Source organism: Perca flavescens, chromosome 1 (genome assembly GCF_004354835.1).
Source record: "Perca flavescens isolate YP-PL-M2 chromosome 1, PFLA_1.0, whole genome shotgun sequence".
Lineage (NCBI taxonomy): Eukaryota > Metazoa > Chordata > Actinopteri > Perciformes > Percidae > Perca > Perca flavescens.
Window position 1 is genome coordinate 17082174 of NC_041331.1, and position 25304 is coordinate 17107477.

Sequence of the window (25304 nt, forward strand, 5' to 3'; positions counted from 1 at the left end):
GAAACTCCTTGAAAATCCCTCTGTATTGTGTAAAAAAGATACATACATGTTGGAGATACAAGACCTGACAACTGTGATATGCAGGTTTCAGCTGTACAATGTAAACTGCACCTTGGCTGCAAAACACCCAAATTCCCATAAAAACACACAGTGGATATGACCACATCTGCTCACCAGGCTCATGGTTGTAAGTTAACAACAAGTACAGTATGTACAGTCCTCAAGTTTTACAAAACAAATGCAGTAAAACCTGCTGTGTAAAAACCACCCACCTTCTCCTACAATGCCAAGGACTTCAAACTTATTCATCACATCACCGAGGGTGGGGTCTCCTCCAGCAGGTGAATTAAGCAGCTCTGGGTTTTAGCGAGGGGACTCCTGCTTTGACCGGCGGCTGACTGTAGAGTCCAGGAGAAACGTTGTCTGACCACAACCCATCTTCACAAACCTCTTCTGCTTCTCTCTTCCTCACTCTACAGCTCTCTTCTAGCCTTACGTGTTTTTGTAAAATGTCTTTTTACATTAATTTATGGATCTGACTCAAGTAGTTTCAGTTGTCTCCGAATTCCCTTTGTTCCATATCCAGGTTGTCTGTCTCGTGCTAAGGTCTATTTCCAAATCTCCACACAGTTGTACCTTTAGGAGACAGAGACAAAACAGAAAGGCAATTTGTTAAAACAAGCTGTCGGAGGGTCACTCCAAGGTCCAACTTCCCATCATGCCTTGCACAGGCAGTAGCATGCTGGTGGTGTTCCTGGCACAGATGGTGTCTAACTAGGGCATGTGCATGTACAGAAAGGCAGCATTTCCTTGAGGACACATTTAAATCATAGATGACTTAGGCATGACTTCCACACACATTCTTTCCCATCAGCCACACATTCAATCTGGAGGATGCTGCAAGGGTGACAGTCTTGAGTGAATGTATAATGTATGATGACCGGAAGGACTGCTTTGCACAGGTCTTACTTTGTAGTTCACTGTTAGTCAGTTGAACTACCACCCCAGATCCCCTGACTTTTTCCTCAAGCGGCACCATGAGTAGGGCTGTCCTCGACTAAAGAAATTCTTAGTCGACTAACACTTATACAATTTTGTCGACTAATCGATTAGTTGATTTAACTGACAGAGCTGTGCGCTTTGAGAGGTGATTAAGACTAGAAAAGCACAATATAAATGTAGTTAATTAACCATCTGTAAAACTGAGTTTCTCCACAATTAATCCTGCAAAAGCACCACTTTAAATCTTGTGTTTACCATAAATGTGCTCAGAAGTTTCTTGGAAATAAGTAATTAAGCATGAATAAGCATAAAAAATGACTAATCGACTAAAGAAATCTTAGTCGACTAAGACCAAAATGACCGATTAGTCGACTAATCGACTAAGAGGTGGCAGCCCTAACCATGAGATTGCCATTTTTGTTTATTAGTAAACTGTCTCGACAGCTATTGGATGTATTGTGATCAAATTTGGTACAGACACTTATCCAGTAAAATACCTCAACATCTACAAGCTGGGTTGGCATATTTTTTGGCACAAACATTCATGGTTCCTAGATGACGTATCCTAGTGATTTTGGTGATCCTCTGACATTTCCTCTCATAATCAGGTTGACTTTTGTGGTTTGTAGTGAAATGTTACATGCAAGATGTTGAACTGAATGGGCTGAAATGTGTGATGATGTTTTCAAGAGCATATTCTACATGTATACACACTCAACAATAAAGTCATTTGTTTAAAGCTACATTGTGTAAGAATTTCTCCCATCTAGCGGTGAAATTGTATGTGACAATCAACTGAATATTACTTTCCAGCCCTTCCTCCTACGGTGGCCGAACCCGAAATTAGCTCTCTCCATCGTTTACACGCAGCCGTTGTAGCCACTACAATATCAATTTTGGTCTTGTTGCTTTGCCTGTTGCGTTGTCGTATTAATTCTCTTTTTCACTTCCCTGGCAAGTAATCTCCCCCTGGCATTCGTCACGGTGCCCATAGGTGTAAGAGGGCGAAATGTGGAGGTATGTCCCTCTTTGGCTAATGTATTTTAAAGATGGCTGCCGTCATTCGAGCGAGTCGTTTGTATGTATTCTGAATGATTCTGAATGTCAGATTCTACAATTACAAGAATAGTTTGATTAGTTGGTGGAAGTAATTACATATGCATGAGTACATATTTGTGAAAGAACAAAGGGGTTTTTGCTAAGAATCAACTGAAAAATTACACAATGTAGGTTTAAGGAAGAAAAGAAGAAGGAAGGAAGCAAAATGCACGGAACAAATTTCCTCCAACGGCTTAGATCTTCTCCTGTCACACATCCAAAAAGTAACTGCGATTTATAAAATGCCTGTTTTGTAATGTTGTTGGAATGGAACCATCAAAGCTACTCACAATATCAGTCCAACTTCATGTGTTTAACATTTGATTTATTCAGCAGTGCAAAAACACTTTAATAATGATTTGGCTCATGTGCCTGTGTAGGCGTTTTCCTATGCAGTGTACACTCCGCACAGCAAAGTCTTTCCAGGGGAAGTGATAAGGTGGACATTGAGGCCATCCATGGCTAGTCATTTAAGGATATGGTGCTGCCACTGGGGAGTGATTACATCCATACTGTATCTTGTCCGAACGGACAAATGTAGCATAAAAGCCTGCAACTGGAGCAGCCGAAAGCATTCTTTCTAGAGAAAAAAAATGTTTTTAAAAAATGGGTTCAGCACAGTCTGTTTATTGATAATCTGCTGCTTCTCTGTGCAGCCATCAGGCAGACAGCTGGTAAATGGAAATAAGGTGGAAACGTCAGTAAAGTCCAGAAAATATTGATAGAATGGACTGAAGCATTAATATGGCAACAAACGCCTGTTGGTGTCTGCATGCAAAGAAAATCAAAAATCAAAAATGAGTTTGGGAGTCTGAATTGAATAGGCTGGTGCGTGCGTCCGCATGCACGATAATATGTTTTGTGTGTGTGTGTGTGTGTGTGTGTGTGTGTGTGTGTGTGTGTGTGTGTATATATGAGGTGAGAGAGTGAGTGAAAGAGAGAGGATAGTAGGCTAATGCTGCTCTCTGCATTGAAACTGCGTCTCTCTCATCGCTGCGTTGCGGAGCGCACCACCATTCCGTCGTTGTCCACGCGTTTCTCAGCCTACACAGCAACATTAGGCTATAACGTATAGTTCACGGACCATGTTCACGACAGTGTTGCACAAAAAAAAAATCCGCAAATAGCGTTCAACCATTCACCTATAATTATACATCATTTTAAAACCTACAAAAATAAACCATCGCATCATTAGACCAATGAACCCCTTATTACCTGCAGATGTGATGTGTCGCCTGTGTGAGGTGAGAAAGCTCAATCTGTAAAGCACACATGATCATGCTTATGGTAATGATGATGTGGGAAAGACGAGGAAACATCATGTGGAGCGACATGGGGGTGAAAATCCCGGCCCTGTGCGTCGTGACACGATCAAATATCCTACTCACTCAATCTCTGGATGGAGACGAGACCGAATCCGCTGGCACAACGCCGACGACGGGGTATCCATGTACCGTCAACAGTTCTTCAGAGCCTCCGTGTTCATAGCCTCAGCATCAGCTGGTTATAGCAGCAAAATCGTCATTCCTCTGAGAGACGCTGCGGACAGCCAATAGAAACGCGGACGTCTGCGCGTTCCAGCAGTGGTTTTGCATCCAGTAGCTGTGATATAAAAAAAACAAAAACTTTGGGATGGAAATGCAATCCCGCTTATAATTTAATTATAATGCCTGATATGAATCTCCCTCTAGTAATATATATATATATATATATATATATATATATATATATATATATATATATATATATATATATATATAGTTCACACTGTCAGTGTCTGACACTGATGTTGCATACCCCCTTTTGGTCAATCCATGTTGTGTCACTGATTAAACATCTTCCTACAGCTCGTCTCCACTCTCTCCCACCTACACCTTCCCTTCATCACAGCACTGATTGTTGAAATCAATGTGAATTTACTGGATTCACAGACACTGGGTCAGTCGGTTTCATAATGAGCAGGTGTAGCTATGTTGTACATCAAATGCTGCAAAGACAAAAAAAAAGACCATGTGTTCTCTGTTTGACCTCCACATCATCCTTTAGGCTCATTGTTCTCACTGCAACAACTTTATGGTACAGTTGTAAAAAAAAACACAGTGTCATAATGATGATTATGGTTTTAAGCAGATGTGATTTAGAGCAGTTTTATACTATGACAAAAACATTAAATGTATTCAGAAGATACATACTTATTTTTTGTTTTCTCTATGCAACAGCTATAGTGGTGGATGACCATTTCTAAAATATTAATACATACTCCATTACAAGTATAGGCTTATTATGAGCCTCAATATAACTACAAAATGAACAATAAAAGTACATAATGAGAGAAATGCTCTTTAAAAAAACAACTCATTATGCATAATGACCCTTTTTGTGTTATTAAATGATTGTATTACTGATACATTAAGCAGCTGTATCCAACTATAGATTGACCTTTAAGAATGCATCATCATTTTGTAAGATTATTATTTATTGTATTTTAAAATATTAAGTAAGTAGCTGATAAAGTAAAAAGCAACATAAAATATTCAAGTTAAGTAAGATAAGTTTGTAATTAAGTAACCATTATGTTTTCACCATTGGCCTATAGGATGTGAGAGTTAGTGTGGCCTGACTCATGTAGGTATTATTGTCAGATTCACATTTTACATTTAATTCCACAGTCGTAGTGCAAAACTCATAAAATGTGGAACATTTGGTCAAAGTCCTTCGCCAAAGAAAAACTTTCTCACCTACATTTGTGCAACATTTGTTATTTGAGAGAAAAATTGAATAGAAATCAAGATTTGAAAAAAAAGTATTTCACATTTTGTCAGGCAAATGCAGTTTCACAAATGGAAAAGGTTCTTCATTTTATGCCTTATATATGGACCTTTGGAGCATGTAAATGTTTTCCTATCGCAACACTTTCTTTTAACAATAATTAGCAGCTGTGTTAAGTACATGTACTATACTTAACACAAATTTGAGCTACTCATATACTTTTTTTTCAACAATGTTTTTTGAGCTACTCATATACTTTACTTACTTTACATATTTCTATTATGATACTACTTCACTACATTTCAGAGGAATATATTGCATTCTTTACTCCTCTATATAACACTACAGGTTACTGCAGATTAAGATGTTATAGACACACCATAGACTGTATGAGACACACAAACTATTATCAGTTTAACAAGATCAACTTTACTGATCCCAAGGAAATTAGCTTCATTTTATTTATTAGTATTTCTTATTTGATAGGGACAGTGCTTACTGATCAACTGAGAAAAAAACGCAAATGAGCCAGAGTTAGCCTATAAAGGATAATTTTGTGTCTGATGTTTAACGATGTTACCTAAAAGTAGATGTACTTTAGATAATAAAGATTGTAAATATGCACAAAATAGTACACGTTACCATTAAATAATGTGACATATTGGCGTAAGTTAGCTATACAATCCAAACTAATGAATGAAATTGGACACATTGTTACAGATCAAACTATGCAACAGAATATAAAGCAGCCTATAGGTTACTCCACCTCCACCAGCTGCTTTGGATATGTGTTAATGAATAATCTAATAAAGTAATAATCATTCTGCATAATGAGTCTGATACAAGTACAATTTGTTGATAATACTTGTGTACTATAAGTTGTGTACTTAAGTAATAGGCCTATTGAATGCAGGACTTTTGTAATGTATGTATTTTACACTGTGGGGTTAGGGCTTTTAAAAGGATAACAAATGTATTTGGGTACTTCTTTCAGCATTAATAAACAATCCAGCAATATTCTCCTTTAAATGTGTCCAAATTTTGATTGAATCCACGAATATGTTTTGCAAATGGTCTGTCTATCATTTTTTTCATTTAGTGAAATTTTTTTCTTTCTTAGCAGCCACTCACATGAACCTGACCTTTTGTCTGCAGGAATATCTCATCTGTGTGTCATCACCTTCTCCTGCATGAAAAACAGAAAACAACACATTCAGTGTTCATGTTTTCGTTTCCACATGACATGCAGTTTATTATCACAACCCAACAAGATACAATATCCGTCTCAATAAGGCGACTTATTAATAATTTCCCACTCCTGTTTTTTTTTTTTTTTAACCTCCAGTGGAAAAATATGAATTACAGCACTGCGTGGTGGACATGCGCGGAGTTGCAGCGAATATGGCGGCATGCATCTGATAGAAAGTGAGGAATCTCCCATCAAAATACCCAGTTTAAACGGTTGGTACAGCTTCTGTCTCATTATTACTCTCATATGCTGCCGGTGATGGGTTTCTCTCTCGTTTGCGATAAAAAATGGCCAACTTTCCTGCTGTTTGTCTCCGCAGCGGTAGATAGCAGAGCGTGTATTCTGTGCAGGCGGAGAGCCTGGTGCGTACAGTAGCTACATTGAACTCTGCAGATGTGCCTTTGCTTTCTGTTTACTGGATTCCTGCAGAGGACCACACTGCAACTATGAGAACACGTTTATGATCCTGCAGCCTTGTAGGCTATATAGTATCACGCCCGTTGTTGTAATGTAACGTAACGTTAGCGGTGTTTAGCCCGTATAATGACCACTGTCCCGCCCACAAACTGAGACTATTATAACGCAAATGAAAATGCGTCACAGACTTTTCTTCACATTTAATTTCGTCTTCTGCTGATTTAGGGTTTCCCCTCCGAACCTAAATCCTGCAAATGAAAGAAATGATGTAACAAAGAAATGATTTATCAACCACACGTGCAACACATATAGGCCTTTACGTGTAACCTAAATGTCGATATCAAGAAAACTGTTTAGATGAAAAATATTTTTTAATGACTTTTTTTTTTTTTGGGTTACCACCGTGGAGGTGACGCCCTGCAGCGGCTCACACCCCTCAGCCTCCCGGCAGTAATGTGATCATTTTACCCTGCTGTCTCCAAACTGACCCGCCGGACAGAGAAACCACCAGGCCAGGCTGCGAGGATACTTGCATTTTTGTCAAATACAAAAAGAAGTAGGCTATGTGCTGCAGGGTGAACCCTACACTTACTTTGTCAACCTTTTTCTAAGTATTATGATTGAAATGAATTGGAAATGTATAGTGTAGCCTACGCTATATTACTTAGAGCTGAAACGATTGGTTGATTTAGCCTATCAATTTTGACAATCGATTATCATTTAAGTTAAGCCTATTTATTAAGCAAATATGCCGCTCACACATGAGCATTTCTGCTTTCCTCTGTTTTATATCATCGTGAATGTGATAATCGATTCATCTTTCTTTCAAAGATTTCTTTTGGGGCTTTTTCACCTTTATTGGACAGGACAGGTGAGAATAGGGAAGACATGCAGGACATCGTCACAGGCCGGAGTCGAACCCTGGACCTCTGAGTCGAGGCATAAACCTCTAAACTTAAGTGCGCCTGCTCTACCCACTGAACCAACCCGGCCACATCTTTCGTCATTTTTAAAGCAAGAATGTCAAATATTAGGCTAGTTCCATGTTCTCAGTTGTTATTGATTAATATGGCAATTATTTTCTCATTGAATCAATTCATATTTTTGTCTATAAAATGTCTTCACAATTTCCCAAAGCCAAAAGTGGCATATTCATATCCAGGTCACATAAAACAAAGAAATGCAGCAAAAAAAAAAAAAAAATGGAAGAGGCTAGAACCAGCAAATATGTGGCACTTGCAAAATAGTTATCAATTACCGATAATTTTCTGTTGATCGACTATCAGTTAATCAACTGATTGTTTCAGCCCTATTTGCTGCTTTTCTTTGTCTTATGTGATTGACTGTGACTATCTTTATGTTTTGAACTTGTTGCACTTTGGAGACATCTAAACAAACTAAACTTATTTTGGGTATTTTGACTCCTTGCCATAAATGTAGGTCAATAATCTTTCTTTAAGTGTACAAAAACATCCATTAAAATTAAATTGCGGGTGTTTATTCTCCATAATGAAAATTGGCATCTTAATTTCCTTATAGCCTCTCAAATCAAAAAATTTGTTAAAGTTTTATTTTACTGTAAATGATTACAGTTAATATTTTGGACATTTTGGGTGGTTTGTCGTACAAGACAAGGACTTTAAAGCTGTCACCTTGCTCTGGGAACTTGTGATCAGCATTTTACACACACGATAAAAGAATGAAATAAAAGTAAAAAAAAAGCAAAAGTAATCAACTGATTATTGATTTAGAATGGAGTATTATTCTCAGAAATGACCTGTGACATTGTCTTTCATGTAACTTCAGTTGAACTTCATATTACACTTGTAAAGTAACACGTGACATTTTTTTGTAAGCATCAAATATCAAAAAAAGTAAAATGCATCATAATGCAGTCTATGCATTTCAGTATTGTTTTCATATTTGGCATCATTATAACAAATCATCTCAGTAAAGTATAACGTTTTACCCAAATATTTTTTTAAATTTATATAAAACTACTATCAGTAACACTTTGACAGCTCCTCCTGTCAAGAAAAAGTTACAACCTCTGCTGAAACTAGGTCTCGGGTCATTTTTCAGATCTTCACTGTGAACATTACACTAATCCCAGATAAGTGGGTGCCTTATTGCAAATGGAGGTTGTAAAAGTTAAGTGCTTCCTGGTCTGCCAGGAGTTTTTTTTGTCTGACCCTCTTGAGCTATAGACAGGCAGACCAGTCTGCAGCTGAGCAGGAGCAGAGCTGGAATCCTTTTCATGTCACCCAGCAGACGTTCCGCATCCACACGTCTTAATGGCTTTTTATGGCAGCTTGGAATCTTTATGGCTTCTTCTGTCTCAATGGGATTCACCGCAGACACAGGGGGCTCTTCAGAGGCAGGGACAGCCACAATACATTGCAGATGCGAAGATTTTTAAACGCAAGGAAAAGGTGACATTGTCTGGCTTCTGGAGGGATTTTAACCGATGAATCTTTGGATTTTACTTGGAGTGTAGGCTACTACTTTTCTTTTGGTGCTCTGGTACCTTGGATTATTTTTTTGTTTCATGTTTAAACTATCGCACTATGTACGGACTTTGCAAGGGAGTGGGACTATGCTCCTGGATGTTTGGGCCAGAGTTTCAGCGTAAACAGTGTGGTAACTATTTTATTTTATTATTAATTTGCACAGTGCATCAGGAGTAAAAGTAGTCGTGCAGCAAAGCTGCTAACTCATGGGCTTGTAAACTCTGTTTTGGACACTTTTATTTCAAATCTCCAAATCAGCACGAGTGCACATGCAGTTGTGTTTATGCTGTGAGATAATTATTTATCAAGCACAATTAATTGGATTATATGTTTTTATTGGGATTTAATGCAATCAGAAACAATATTAATAACCATTACCTATGACAACTACAGAAACCTGCAGCAAAACAAAGTATTTAGATGGAAGATTGGCTATGATTGTGAGATTATCTTGTTTTTCTTACTGGCAACAAATCCAATGAAAAAAACAAAACCACAATATGTTAGTCCACCTCTCAATATTTTCTGACTTTCCTACCCTGCAGCACTGTGCCAGAAACCCATTTGTTCCTACTGCAGACACATTTTTCTTCAAAAATGTGCAGCCTGGCACTGTAGGTTTTAGTAAATGTTACTCAAACTGGAGTGTATAGTGCAGTTGGGGACTATTTTTAGCCATGCATTAATACAGATTTGGTGCTCTAGTGAATATTTAGGTAGTAGGATTGATTAAAAATAAAGTACAGTGTGAAGGAGGAAGGAAGGAAAGAAGATGGCACCCAGTGCAAGAGTGTAGCTGATTGTGTTTTTAATAGCTTTTGGACAACAGCAATGGCTTTGGCCATCAAGTAATTGTTGTTGTTAATCTGTGAATTGGATTTGTTGACAATAAGAAAAATATCTCTAGACTTAGCCTTTTAAAACACACGACATATACAGTACTACCACTGTTCAAAAAAGGCAAGGCAAGTGTATTTGTATAGCACTTTTAAACAAAAAAGCAACTCAAAGTGCTTTACATAAGACATAAAAGGCATTAAAACAACATTTAAAAGAAACACAAGACAATATAAAATTATTTGAAAGAGTAAAATGAAATAAGCTAAAATAGAACAAGACGGACTAAACAGGAGAATATAGCCTAAACTTCAGTGAAATGCAAGCTATGAATAAATGGCCCCAAATTGAATTTGATAAAATGCAGTGGCAAACAAAAAGTCTTAAGCCTTAGATTTAAAAGAACTGAGTTTGAGCAGATCTCTAGTTTTGTGGGAGTTTCTTATGTGGTGCATAACAACTTTTCTGTTTAGTTTTGACTCTGGGGACTGTAGGCAGATGCTGACCTGTCCCAGACCATCGGAGAAGTCTGCAGAAGATGAGAAATGTATTTTTAGCTCAAAACAATTCAGTGCTTTATAAATCAAAAGTATTTTAAAATCAATTCTTTGACACACAGGGATCTGGTGCAAAAGAAGCAGAATGGATTTTGCATGCAAGTTTATATCTTTGATGGGGGTGTGTATCAAAGATGATTCCAACACTAACCTTGTCATTATTTTACTTGTAATGCTGTGAAATATCACATGAAACCCCCTAGAAAGGGGACTCGTATCCCACAGCATACATCACAGTGGGTCTTTGATTTCTGGTATCCTGAAGTTTTTGGACGGTATCTGTCTCCTCTGCAGTGTCTGTGTAGGGAACAGCCTGTCTGACTTCAGCTCCTCTGCAGCTGCACGTTTAACTTTGATCATCATGGGCCGGACACCACACAGAGGTAGGCCTTCAGAGTGCTGTTTTTATGGTTGTACCGTCACTGTTGTACAACGACTTATTCTCGGTTGTACTAATAGACTTCAACACCAATTTGATCACAAAATAAACACAGAAAGATGCTCCCCGACACACACCGAACACATAATTAGAATTTTTGGTGTTCCTTTTTCCTTCAGAACTATTCCAATCGCAGGTTTTATGCCTTCATTCTCACAGTAATTACAGTCTGTATATCAGTAGCTCCCACATTCTGATGAGCAGTTCAATCATCTTTTGATTTCAGATCAAAAAGAGGAGAAAGAGAGACGAAGCAGCATCACAGCAGGATCTCCCCTCGACAAATCTAATGGTTGGAAACTCTGATGTCTGCCTTTTTTTTCTCTTAATTGTTGATCCTTTCATTAACGGTCTTAGATAGAGTAATTGCATTCACAGTGATCAACCTATTTAGTCTTTTTTTCAGTATTTTTTGGGGTGGGTTAATAAAAGCACTCATAAATTACAGGTTTTTAGTAAGTTCTGGATGAGCAGTTCCCCCAGAGTTTACCAAGATTACCTTCGTCTCATCATTTATTTTTATTGTTTTCTTCTTAACTTAGTCGTTTTAGCAAATGTGGTATAAACAAGCATCAAATTGGCATTTTTCTCTCAAGCTGCAATCCATTGGAAATCTGAACAATTAATTTAGGACTGATTTACTTTAATAAGTTTGAGTGTAGTAAAATGCTGAGATTTTAATAAATTACTGATTAAGCTATTCTTTTAGCTTCCATGTCCATGTGCCCAGTGTTGTAATATTCTTTGGTATTGATTTGGAGTAACTGGGTCACACATGGAAGCTATTGGAAAAACAAATTTCTATTAAAAATATATATTGATATTAACTAGTACTAGCACTTAAATCCAACATGACAAGGTGTTTATTATGTGTGTCCAGCAGTGGTGGAATGCAACTAAGTACATTTAATGTACTTAAGTACAATTTCGCCTACTTGTACTTTACTTTAATGTTTTCATTTTATAGGCTACTTTAAACTTCTACTCCACTTCATATCAATTCAATTCAATTTCTATTCAAATAACTATATTTGTCCTTGAGGGGCAATTATAAGGCACAAAGGGAAATATTATACTTTTTCCTTCAAGTAGCCAGTGTGGTATTGATTTGGAGTCAGTAACAATACATGGAAGCTATTGACATTGCCATTATTTTTTATTAAAATATTTTTGTAAATGAATGAATGGCATTAACAAACAAATGACCAATTGTGTGTAACCTTAGCCTATTATATAACAATTCACTAATATAGGCAAGTCAGTATGAAAGTGTTGAAAAAAAACATTGGTATTGTGTCATTAAAACAGTAATTTATTGATGACCCTAACAACCCCAGCGGTTAATATCACGGTTGTATAATAAGAAGTGTAACATAGACTGGCGGTGGGTTGTGAGCTTGAGCTAACCGTCCTCCAACTGCCAACACCAGGTGAAACTGAAGAATAAAACGCCGCTGGTTCCGGAGGAAATATCTGTCAAATATCCTAACTTTACCACGGTACAGTTAGTGACTAGCTGGCTAGTGGAGCATTTTTAAGCTACAAGGCCAAATATTTCCATAAGTAGGCCACAGTAGAGACACAAAAACATAGTGAATATTGGATTTACATTTACCAGGGGTGCTCTCTCTCGTGTACAACGTCCATAACTAGGCCTAACTGCTGTAACCATATATCTATGGCTGAAACTATTTGCTAGCAAGTTCACCATATCAACTTAAAAGCTAATGACGTGTGTTGTGTTCGCTGTTTTTTCCGCTGCCCTCAAGTAGCCAAAAAAAATCAGTAACAGTACTTTCTCACACTTTCCTTTAACAATCATTGATTAGTTGGTTTGTTTCTGTTGTTTTTGTTGCTAGAACCGTTCAGGTGGGAAGACTATCTGAGAGAAACTTCCTCTACTGCAGCGTCGCCTACTTGCTTCAAACAGGTAACGTTAGGTGAATAAAAAGGTGTCTTTTTTAGGTCCCTTTTCATTCATTCCCCTTAGCCTATATATGGTTTTCTTTAAATGTTTGTATTTTTAATATTGTTAAATACAGTCTGTCACGACTCAGGGCAAGCATGTCTTTTCTGAAGGTTTTGTAAATAGTGGTTAAAAGGTGTTGTTAAAGGATAGGTTTGGTTATATTCTATATTTTTCTTATTGTCAACAAAGACCAAAAGCAACATTAAATATCCAACTAACAAGTGTTGTCTGTCGAGCTAAAGTCTGAGTATTCCTCTGTGTCATCCATTGTTGTCAAAAAAAAACATCAATGAGTCACACCATTGAGTGACATGTTTCTTCATTATGACGAACATGGGCATGGAAGTTTATTTTTAAATAAAGTACAATAAAGTGGTGCTGTAAAGCCATGGCTGAAAATAGTCCCAAACAAAGAGTCTATTTACTCCTGTCTGAACCCAGCTTTTTTAGGAGATAATTTTTTTAATGAAAGTTTATATTTGGACCCATTTTAAAAGATGAATGTCTTCAGTAGGAACAAATGGAGTACAACAGATAAAGAATATCGCCAGCTTTATTCTAAATTTACTGTACATATATTTGAAGTCCCAGTGTGCACAACAGCCTACTCTAACCTGTCAGATCATCCCTCTGATCTGACACAGTGATGACCAAGACCAGTATAAGGTGTTTACTGTGTTGTCTCCTTCAATAATTGACCATATTGGAGTACATTTTGATTGGTCATCCAGATGTAAGTGTCCTTACAATACATGACAGTGATTGAAGGTCACTGTGTGTCCCTCTGCAGTCCAGAGTCCCCCCCTCCAATGACTTTAAAGCAGGTATGAAACTTGAGGCACGGGACCCTCGCAACTCTAACTCTGTGTGCATTGCAACGGTGATGGGCATGATGGGTACTCGTCTACGCCTGCGTCTGGATGGAAGCGACAACACCAATGACTTCTGGAGACTGGTCGACTCGTTAGACATCCAACCAATAGGAACCTGTGAGAGGAACGGAGACATGCTGCAGCCACCGCTGGGTGAGTGTCTTTAAACTGGTAGTTGTCTATAAGATATATGTTGATATTTACATGACTTGAGTAAGTTTTGTCAAGTAAAATATTTAAATACTTGGAAAATTAACAATGTCTCAAACAAATATTTTACTCAAAATGTGATAGATGTGAAGTGGGTTGTATAGTGAACATGGACCACATTTTTCGGAACTATCTTCATCGTTAATGTTGTTAGTAACACCTGTGATTTTCCTTCTATGACAAGTCAAAATGTCTGCTATGAAAATGGTCTATCTCCCCGAGTCTCCCGGTATGTTTTGTCTGTAGTGGTGGGAAACCTTACACCTTTATCATTTGAATTAGTACACGGCATTATGTCGTTCTCAGCATGGTGAGGCCCAATTTCAACCTGAGTAGAGCGGATTTGGTTCCAGACCTTTGATCATCTCTGATTTGGTCAGCAATTCATAATAATGTTTCGGTGTTGCTCATTGGCAGCTGTTTTCCCAGTTTGGAGAAAAAGTTGACCATTTAGCTTTGGAGGAAGAATACTCAACAAATACTTACAACAACAACAATAAATCAAAGTACTTAAAAATCATACAGTACAGGCCAAAAGTTTGGACACACCTTCTCATTCAATGCGTTTCCTTTATTTTCATGACTATTTGCATCGTAGATTCTCACTGAAGGCATCAAAACTATGAATGAACACATACGGAATTATGTACTTAACAAAAAAGTGTGAAATAACTGAAAACATGTCTTATATTTTAGATTCTTCAAAGTAGCCACCCTTTGCTTTTTTTGATAACTCTGCAAACCCTTGGTGTTCTCTCAATGAGCTTCATGAGGTAGTCACCTGAAATGGTTTTCACTTCACAGGTGTGCTTTGTCAGGGTTAATTAGTGGAATTTTTTCCCTTATTAATACAAAAGCAAAGGGTGGCTACTTTGAAGAATCTAAAATATAAGACATGTTTTCAGTTATTTCACACTTTTTGTTAAGTACATAATTCCATATGTCTTCATTCATAGTTTTGATGCCTTCAATGAGAATCTACAATGTAAATAGTCATGAAAATAAAAAGGAAACGCATTGAATGAGAAGGTGTGTCCAAACTTTTGGCCTGTACTGTATATAAATCCAGTATTGGCATAAAGAAGTGAAAACTGCTCTTTGACAGGTACATCAGTATAAACAGTATGGCAAAATCTGACAGTTAACACATTTATATCATCACACACTACCAGTATACATGATCATATTGCCCACCCCTGTCAGCATTTTAATAAATCTGACGTTGTGTTCAGGTTTCAGGATGAATGCCTCCTCGTGGCCCATGTTCCTCCTGCGGACGCTGAGTGGAGCAGAAATGGCCCCCGCCTCTGCTTTTAAAAAGGTAATGACAACTGGAAGAAGTGACTGAAGGCCAGTACTGATATTACTTCTGTGGCACTGAAGCTGCTCAAACTTTGAAGTTGTCAGAAATGAATTGACAGATCTTTTCTCATGGTTTCATGAAAAGAGTGAAACAACATTACGTGTTGACCTTAAATGACTAACTTTCTAGGTGTCCTAATCCTCTCACAGTCAATGTTAAGGAAATGTTGAGCTCCATTCCTGCTATAAAGTGAATAAAACATTTGAAACAAAAAACACATTATACATTATGACATTTAAATCTAGTAATAAAATATGCAAAGCAGATTGTTGTCTCTATGATTGGGATTGTAATTAATACAACTATAAATCTTGATTAGAAAAATATGAAATGTTATAGTGTAGTTTCAACTTTTCCTACTGTTTTTATTGCAGTATTCAGCACAGACACAAGGGGGAGCCACTCATTTGTAATTTACAGTGGATCAGACGCAGCAGCATGCCAGTAAATATATACAGTATTTATTACAGCACAAAGTGGAGAAAGCTGTGTTTTGTTTCAATAAAACATAATTGAAACTCTGTTTATTTATTAGAAAGCATGTTCAAATACTTGCAAGATACAAACAGAGAGTATGTGACTGTACAGTATTAATTTGCCTGTTTATGTGTACGTACTTGTGTATGTGTGTTTAGGAACCAGCCAGCCCGGTTAAAAACTACTTCCAGCCTGGTATGAAGCTGGAGGCGGTGGACAGGAAGAACCCCTACCTGATTTGTCCCGCCACAGTGGGAGAGGTCAGAGGTCAGGAGATTTTCGTCATGTTTGACGGCTGGCGAGGCGCCTTTGACTATTGGTGCCCCTTCGACTCCAGAGACATCTTCCCCGTCGGCTGGTGTGCCCTGACAAAACACAGCTTACAGCCGCCTGGAAATTTCTGTAAGTGCTGCTTTGATTGTTAGTGTTTTCATTGCCGTGTAGTATGTGCCATCTGGACATTTTATATTCATTATGCACTGATCACAGTGCAAGTTCTATCACCACAGTGGTCACGGTTTCCCTTATTAAGTAGATCATATGATTATAGTTTGGATCTTTCTTCAAGCTATAATTCCATAAAGCTTTAAGATGTATTTTTACAGACATTTTAATTGCACCTGTGTGTTATGCGAAAACCAAATTGATGGTCTGAATAGCTAAAAATAGTTACACTTAATTATCATGATGATTAGAAAAGAACATTACTGCTCAAATGCCTATTGACTGAGATTCATATAAGTTTCAGAATATGGTTGTTTACGCCCACAGATAGCTTCAAGGTTATTATCCTAACAGTCAGAAGATACTCATGTAGGACATTCAGGCCAATAGTAAGACTTATTTGGTTGTTCTTGTTTTGGATAGTAAGGTATTTTATCTCTTCCAATTTTCACCACTAGTGAGTAGCACAGAACAAAATCTGATGCATCCGCTTCATCATTAGAGGCTGAGAACTGAGTTGTGGCAACTCTGTAATGGACAGCTCAGCATACCTGTAGAGTTAACTTTAGAGCAAAACAATGTATCTTGATTGTTTTGTGCTAAATCATCCCTAATACTGGGTGTCATATTTCCACTCAGCTGTGACGAGCAGTCGGCTGCAGACTGGAGCCATTATGAAGACAGAGAGGCTTTGTTTGGAGTCTGAGTCTGACTAGATGTTGCTGAACAGTTGCTCAGACTTTGCTTCCCTGCTAATATTTGACTAAATCTGTGGCAAACTGACCAGTGGTGGAATAAGTATTCAGATGTTTTACTGAAATTAAAGTAGCAATCCCACAGTGTAAAAATACTACAGGTACTAGTCCTGCATTCAAATTTTCACTGAAGTATTATCATCTACTTACATCCTTAAAGTACCAAAAGTAGAAGTACTCATTATGCAGAATGGCCCGTTTCAGAATTGGATATGGATTATATTGTTGGATTATAACTATTGATGCAGTTGATATGTCTACACAACCTAAAAGTTAGCCTTATTTATATAGAAAACAGCAGAATGATGAGCAGAATAGGGAGTATTGCAATAAAACAATATATCAGTGAAACAAAGGTCATGAAAAATATTTAGAACATTGTGATTGATAATTGTAATCAATAGGTTTACATAGTTTTGAAATCTTACAAAAGAAAGAAAATGCATTTGGTTAATTTCATGGATTTATTTTTAGGTACATTAATTGGTTAGTAATTATTTATTTTAAGATTATTTTTTGGCCATTTTCAGCCTATCTTGATAGGACAGCAGAAGACATGAAAGGGGATAGAGGCAAGGCAGCTTTATTTATATAGCACATTTCAGCAACAGGGCAATTCAAAGTGCTTTACATAAAACATTAAAGAGCAGTTAGAAAACAATTCAAAAACAATAATAAACAAATTAAAAACATTAAAAGACAAGAATAAAATTGATAGTGCAGTATAAGAATAAAAGTTACAGTGCAGTATAAGAAATTAAAGTTAATAAAATAGATTATTTAAAGAAAAGCAACATCAAAAAGATAGGTCTTTAGCTTAGATTTAAAAGAACTGAGAGTTGCAGCGGACCTACAGGTTTCTGGGAGTTTGTTCCAGATATGTGGAGCATAAAAACTGAACGCTGCTTCCCCCTGTTTAGTTCTGACTCTGGGGACAACAAGTAGACCTGTCCCAGACCACCTGAGAGGTCTGGGTGGGTCATAATGTAGTAACAGATCAGAAATGTATTTTGGCCCTAAACCGTTTAGTGATTTATAAACCAGTAAAAGTATTTTGAAATCAATTCTTTGAGGCACTGGAAGCCAGTGTAGAGACTTCAGCACTGGAGTGATGTGATCCACTTTCTTGGTTTTAGTGAGGACTCGAGCAGCAGCATTTTGAATCAGCTGCAGCTGTCTGATTGATTTTTTAGGGAGACCTGTAAGGACAACGTTACAGTAGTCAAGTCTACTGAAGATAAAAGCATGGACAAGTTTTTCCAGATCCTGCTGAGACATAAGCCCTTTAACCCTTGATATATTTTTAAGGTGATAATAGGCTGATTTTTTAATTATGTTAATGTGGCTTTTAAAATTTAGGTCTGAGTCCATGACTACACCAAGATTTCTTGCTTTGTCTGTTGTTTTTAACATTGTCGTTTGAAGCTGAGCGCTGACTTTCAATCGTTCCTCTTTTGCTCCAAAAACAACCACCTCCGTTTTTTCTTCATTTAATTTAAGAAAGTTCTGGCACATCCAATCATTAATCTGTTCAATGCACATATTTAATTGTTGTATTGGGCTATAGTTCCCTGGCGATAAGGTTATGTAAATTTGTGTGTCATCCGCATAACTATGGTAACTTATTTTGTTGTTTTCCATAATCTGAGACAGCGGAAGCATGTAGATGTTGAACAGAAGAGGCCCCAGAACTGAGCCTTGGGGAACTCCGCACGTCATATTTGTATGCTCAGATGTATAATTACCTATAGACACAAAGTAGTCCCTATTCTTTAAATAGGATTCAAACCACTTTAGTACTGAGCCAGAAAGACCAACCCAGTTTTCCAATCGGTCAAGCAATATGTCATGGTCTACCGTATCAAATGCAGCACTGAGATCAAGTAATACTAAGACTGAAATTTTGCCACTATCTGTGTTTAAGTGGATGTCATTAAAGACTTTAACAAGAGCTGTCTCAGTGCTGTGGTATAGAGGGGGCGAATGACATGCAGCAAAGGGCCGCAGGTCGGAGTCAAACCCGGGCCCGCTGCGTCGAGGAGTAAACCTCTATATATGGGCGCCCGCTCTATCAACTGAGCTATCAGGGCGCCCGCTTAGTAATTATTAAAAGCAATTACATGCATAGTATCATAAAGTAATGTCATAATGGGTGGTGTAATTGCCTAGTAAAGTGCCTAGTAAAGAGTCTTTTATTCTTATAATAGGATAAATACTTGAAGATAGTACCATTGTTTGACATCTATTAGGTAGTTATGCATTTCAGTGAGTACCAAGCGGTAACATAGTAGAAGATACAGAATTTATTGAAGCCTTTAAGCTTCTTAGACATTTGGCTGTGTTTGTTTTGTTGTCCAGGAAGGCACTGCTTTCCACTGAAACAAATTGGTTAAAAAATGTAGAAGTTAGGAATAAAATCAGTTTGGGAATGTTGAAGTCAGATTTTGTTTTCCTCTGCTGTATGTTGAGTTGGTTCTCTTTGCTCTGACCTCCACATTGAGTCCCTAAAGATTCTGCCGGTTTCTGATCTTTTTCTCATATGTTAATCCATTGCTTAACATAACCACAGGCTGTTTTTTTAAACGCGTGATTGTTCGGGCTGTTTTTGGCTCCATTTTGCCTGTTTGAAAGATGTGGCAAAGCAGTTTGGCAGTTGGAGCAAAACAACAATCATACATTAATAATGAATCTGCATCTTTGCTTCTTTTTTCTTTTGGACATGCAGCTAATTAACAGCTTGTGAAACATAAACAGTTTGAAACCTCAGATGCTTGTCAGATTAATACTATATCCTTTATCAATTATCACCAACGAATAATTTACATGCACATTTAGGTCGTTCAACTGATCCATTTTCAAAAATTCTGTGATGTTTTGTCAATATGTTCACATCTAAATTACCATTTTGAAATGCTGAAATCAATATAAAATTTTTAAAATTTTAATTCCTTAAAGGCTTCCAGAAAAATGGTCTATAATCGTTATAGCCTATATTACCCATGTATTCTGTATACTATTTTTTTTATTTTCATTTATCTTTATTTTACCAGGTAGGCCCTACTGAGTTTGGAAATCTCTTTTGCAAGGGACACTGGCCAAGATGGCAGCATAACGGGTGGCAGAAAAAACAATAACAATACTAAAAACAATAACAATACTAAAAACAGATGACGATACTTAGGATCTCAAACCATTAGAATGTTTCATACTGTATGTTCAGATTTGTCTGAGGCCCCTTCAGATAACAAAAAACATTTAACCACTTTCTTCTGTATGTTTTTATATACTCATTATATATATACTTTATATATATATATATATATATATATATATATATATATATATTTTTTTTTTTCCATTGACCCCATGCGGGACCCCTGAACCTCAAAACATTCCCTGTATGTGTCTGCGCAAATTAGAGCTTTTGTTTTTGAAGTGTGAAGGCAGTACTGAACTATTAATTATCAATCAGCATGTAATTACATGGTAATTACGCTCAATGGTTACCAGAGTATATCACCATGTGATTTGTACTAATGCTGAAGCTTAATGTTCAAGGTTTGGCTCTTTAGTTTCATTGATATTTAGACGTTTGTCATCCATCTAAATCACTTTGACAAATGTCTCTGGAGTAAATGTGTTTATTCCGAAGAAGTTCCGTTGGGGCAGTAAATATCAATCATCCCCTCATGTTTGCTGTTACGTTACATCATCCCCCATCCAACAATTTCCTCCCCTTTGCCCTGTTATTGGTGTCCCCTGGTCAGGAAACATGTGGCGTTAAATAACACTAGACCAACAACATTCTAATGGGAAATGTGTGTGTGTGTGTGTGTGTGTGTGTGTGTGTGTGTGTGTGTGTGTGTGTGTGTGTGTGTGTGTGTGTGTGTGTGTTTGTGTGTGTGTTTGGGTTTCCTCCACTTTGTTGATGGATGGCAGCAGTTACATGTTCCCAGTCCTCGGGCAATGAGGCAGTCAAGTTTGCAGCCTCCATCCAGTGTTTATGTATCGATACACCAAAGAAGTTAATGTCTGCTTCAGATGTAGTTCCATACAAGACGGCCTGGCTGACGAAATACTTATTGTGTGTAAAGGGAGCTGTCATGATGTGAAACCCTTATATCTGCCTTTTAGAGCTCCCCAGGAGCCAGTTTCACAAAGATATTTTAGACTGGTCCGTAGTGTTAGGCAAGCATCAATTTTGCTCTTAGATTAGTCTAATGACGGTTTCAGAAAAGTACAGGCCGACTTATTTCTAGCCTAAAAAGTTAGCTACCCTATCCCCAGTCAGACTTATGTTGCCATGGTAACAACCAGTGACACCTGGTTGTCTAACAAAGTTGTGCCGGAGTGATAATGAAGTATTTAGAGAGCACAGTAAGATGTTTTTAGAAACTATCCTAAATCTGAAAGATGAGTTAACAAGTGCTGCGTCCTGTCACATTAAGAAGCCACAGCAGCTCGCCTCTGCTAGAGGTAGGACTAATTTAAGAAGAACTAAGAACTAAGAAGAACTAGATGAATTTAAACGTCTATCTGAAGTCTGACCATTGGTTTGATTGAAGCCATTGTCCAAGTCTATCTTTGTGAAGCCAGCCCCTGGTATGTTCTTGCAGACTTGCAACTTGCAACTTTAACACAGATTTAGGCCACGTCCACACGTACCAAAACGATCTTATTTTTTTTACTCTTTGTGTGTGAGTTTGGAGGAGGAAAAAAAACAGGATCATGTTAATCACCAGACAGCTATGTTTGTATGGGAGTAAGTGAATAAGTAGGGCTTGGTTGAGGTGTTAATGAGCTGATAATTAGCTGTACATGTGAGAGAAGGAGTGACTGTAATTACTACTACATTTAAAATTTAAAATTTGCTTTCATCAGAATTGTCCTGTTGTGACCCTGCTACACATTTTGTAAGAAGTTACAGAGGATGCCAAGAGTGGGTGTCTAATTATTTTCCCTTTTTTTGTACAGCACATAATCATGCATAATTGTTTTGTTTGGTTTTTACATTTTGTGTGATAGGTCTTTGTCTTTGCTTGTTGGTATTAAACTGGGTCAGAATGCAGAATAGTGCCCTCTGAATAATGCATAGGATAATAGAGCATCTCTATTGTTTAGCAGATACAGACACATGGTTGTTTTTGTCTATATTTAAGGCAAAATAATATTACCTTTTGTTACCTTATGTTTTATATTTGGGCAAGAATTACCTTGTAGACATGCTTTTAATGTTCTTAATATTTAGTTAATGGCATAATAATAAATGGAAAAGGTGGTTAGGAAGGCATTTTTACACAATTTGACTCAGGTATTGGTATTAAAAATACAAAAAGTATGATATCAGTGCATTCTTTTGTACAGATTTATTGCTGCCTTTTGGTATTACTTTCTAGCTCTTCTTAATTTTGAAATCATCAAACAGTCACAAATCATAGTTTTAGACTAAACACATCAAATTCTCCTTTGGGTGATCTGAAAAATATAGAATAATTATATGTATATATATATATACTCATATCAAACCATTTCTTTCTTCAATCTGCACCATTAGTGATCTCGTTTGTCTGTTCAGAAACAAGATATCTTTGGCTGAAGGAACTTTTTCCCATGCAGGCTTCCTCTGACTGCTCTGCTCCACATTGTTCCAGAGCCCGGGTGATATCCGACTGGCCAACTGTTTCCTGATGCTGGACCTGGCCATCTTTCAGGGCATGTCTGAATAGGCTAGGGTTACATTGAGGGGGCACCTCCTTCTGGGCTGTGAGAGTGTATGTGTGCACGTTGAGGGAAAGCTTGCTTATGTGTGCACCAACTCCTGGAGTTTGCCCTTTTTCACCCGTTTCAATCAGGACTCTCCTGATCCAGTTTAACCTTTTACCCCCCATCCCCCATCCGTTCTTGGAGCCCCACCGTTAACCCCTCTCCCCTGTCCTCTCCCCCTCCCCCAGAGGCTTGCTGAGAAGCAGGTGACTGATGTAGACTGTCGACATGGCCTACAGATAACATGAATAAAGGGCTCAGCCAGCCCCCCCCTCCCACCACCACCACCACCCTTAAACCCACCCATTCCTCCCTCCGTCACTCTACCCCTCCCCAGCCCCTATGCAAATCTAAACACCCCCCTCCCCTCTTCCTCCGGCTCATTCATTGGGAGGGAAGCTTTGCAGCGGCTTCAACCAGAAGCAGCAGCAGCGTGGGCTTTGTTGTGGACTACTGCTGGGAGAAAAGAGAGGGGAGAGACACACGGAGACAACTGAGAAAGCAGCTGATAGTGAGACAGAAATTAGACAATGAAGTAGATGAGGAGTGTATTTTAGAGGAAGTTAGGAAGAGGAAAAAAATAGTCAGAGAGGGTAAACAGAAGGAACTATTTCTCTTTTAGCTGGTGTTGATCTAAGAGAGAACCAGGAAGCCACTGTACTGAGTGACTAGTATTGTTGAGGACATTACTTCTACTATCACTACCGTTACCTCCGCTTCTACTATAACTGCTACCACTACTACTACTACGAAAACCCCAACTGTAGCAGTGAAGTTCTGCATTTTTGGTGGGGATTTCCTGGTGAGTTTGATATGTTTATATTTCAGTCTTTTGGTTTATTTTTGCTCTTTTTCATAACTGAAAGGAAAAAAACGTCACAACTTGTGTACTCCTAGATGCAGTAAGTTGAAGTGAAGTGCAGGCACATTTATGTAGCACTAACATGTTTCACAAGACTATATTTTCTTTGGAAGTATCTGTTATATATTTTTTTTATAATATGTCAGATTTTATTCCACTAAAACTTCCCTAAAATGTAACAAATCAACATCTATGAACTCTGCACACATTCAAAATAAGTCAGTCAATGATCCACTCAATTCAGGAAGTAGTAGTTGTGTCTTGGAAACGATTACTTGTTTATATTTGATCATTCTGTCCCTGAATAGCTAGAAGAAAAGATCATTTACTAAAAAGAAGCTCATACTTGCTTTCATGTTATTGTCTTGTTAAAACATAAAAGAGGGAAGTGAAAGCTAAATCTGGTGTTCACATGAAAGTTGCATGTCATTTCACATGTGTAGCAGCCTCCTGTTAATGATTAAAGCTGCAGTTTGACACTGTTTTCTTTGTTAAGCATGGAGACTTTTGGAATGATTTGCATTCAGTCAAATTCATTGTAAGAGACTTGTGGCTTTTGCTAGTCCTAAATATAATAATAATAATAATAATAATAATAATACTCAAAGTCTGCAGATCTTACAGTATTGTTAGCTGTAATTATGTTTGGTGCTCCATGTGTTTTTGATCATGTGTTTTTGTGTGTAAAGCATCAGGAATTCGTTTGCAAAAGGCTCAGGCGAGGATTCGTGAATATCAAATATTTTCAGTACACTCTTTTCACACTTTTATGCATTCGTCTTTTTTATTACTTTATTTTTATTACTTTATTAGTGAACTTAAACTATCAGTTCAGAGGTGAGCATCCAACTCAAATCACAGTACAACAGTAGGGATTGAATTATTGCTTAAAAGCTGGTGTGTCTTGCTGAAGAGTTTGTGCAGGAAAACATTGTGTGTATAGCATAGATAGGTTGTGCCCTGAAGCTATTTTAGTTACTTCCCTCTCTCATGCTGTGTGCACACAGTCACACACACCTGAATCTGCAGTTTATAGTTTCTTCTGCTTCAGATTCACTAGAACGTGTGTGTGTGTGTGTGTGTGTGTGTGTGTGTCTGAACGGACTGTTTGCTGTGAGGGTGGAGAGGGGTGGTTGTAATTAGATGAGAGGCAACTCTGTGGAGCCCCTCCCCCCACCCCCCAGACAGCAGACACACTTCTCAGCGACCCTGTTCTCATGCGTGCACGTACACTCACACACTCTTGCATACACTCGCACATTTCCTTGGGTTGTGGCATACACAGGTCAACTGGTCGGGTGGGAATTATATGATCATGATCAGTACCATATGTCTGTGTTCTTGCACTGTATGCATTAGGGATGCCATGCTCAAAATCTTTAGTAGCTTTTTGTGAGGTATAATAATACTTTTTTTAGTACTTTGAATGTTGCAGATTTGGATTTGTATAATGTCATACACTTGTTTAACTTAATGGTTATGCATATTTTTGCCAGGTTTACTACAAATCACATTTTCCATCACATCTAACGATTGTGCAAACAATACTGCTGTGTTTTAGAAATTTAATTTTGCATAGGTTGCACCACCCCAGGCAGCTAGCTTACTATTGCTTTGCATACATAACAGAAATGAATGAAAACCAATGGCTGCCCGTAACATGAGGGAAAATATATATACAAAACTGTATAGCATAAAGAGCTGACACTAT

The 25304-nt window shown here is 37.7% G+C and overlaps 2 protein-coding genes across 4 annotated transcripts in view; one reads left to right on the forward strand and one right to left on the reverse strand.

The window, feature by feature from the left end:
* The window catches only part of cdkl5 (cyclin dependent kinase like 5), a 39330-nt gene extending 38770 nt beyond the window's left edge, over positions 1-560 (reverse strand). Inside the window, exon 1 of the mRNA XM_028582857.1 lies at positions 273-560. Within this exon, the coding sequence (XP_028438658.1) occupies positions 273-309 (37 nt within the window). The 5' untranslated portion in view covers positions 310-560. The remainder of the gene's footprint in view (positions 1-272) is intronic.
* Positions 561-6242: 5682 nt separating this feature from the next.
* The window catches only part of scml2 (Scm polycomb group protein like 2), a 29372-nt gene continuing 10310 nt past the window's right edge, over positions 6243-25304 (forward strand). For 2 of the 3 annotated variants that reach the window (XM_028586543.1, XM_028586561.1), the window contains exons 1-7: positions 6243-6330; positions 10734-10822; positions 11105-11170; positions 12738-12808; positions 13638-13872; positions 15162-15250; positions 15928-16171. In XM_028586543.1, coding sequence (XP_028442344.1) covers positions 10801-10822; positions 11105-11170; positions 12738-12808; positions 13638-13872; positions 15162-15250; positions 15928-16171 — 727 coding nt within the window. In that variant the 5' untranslated portion in view covers positions 6243-6330; positions 10734-10800. Of the gene's footprint in view, positions 6331-6944; positions 7092-10733; positions 10823-11104; positions 11171-12737; positions 12809-13637; positions 13873-15161; positions 15251-15927; positions 16172-25304 lie in introns of all 3 variants that reach the window. The other variant, XM_028586551.1, reaches the window with a different exon arrangement.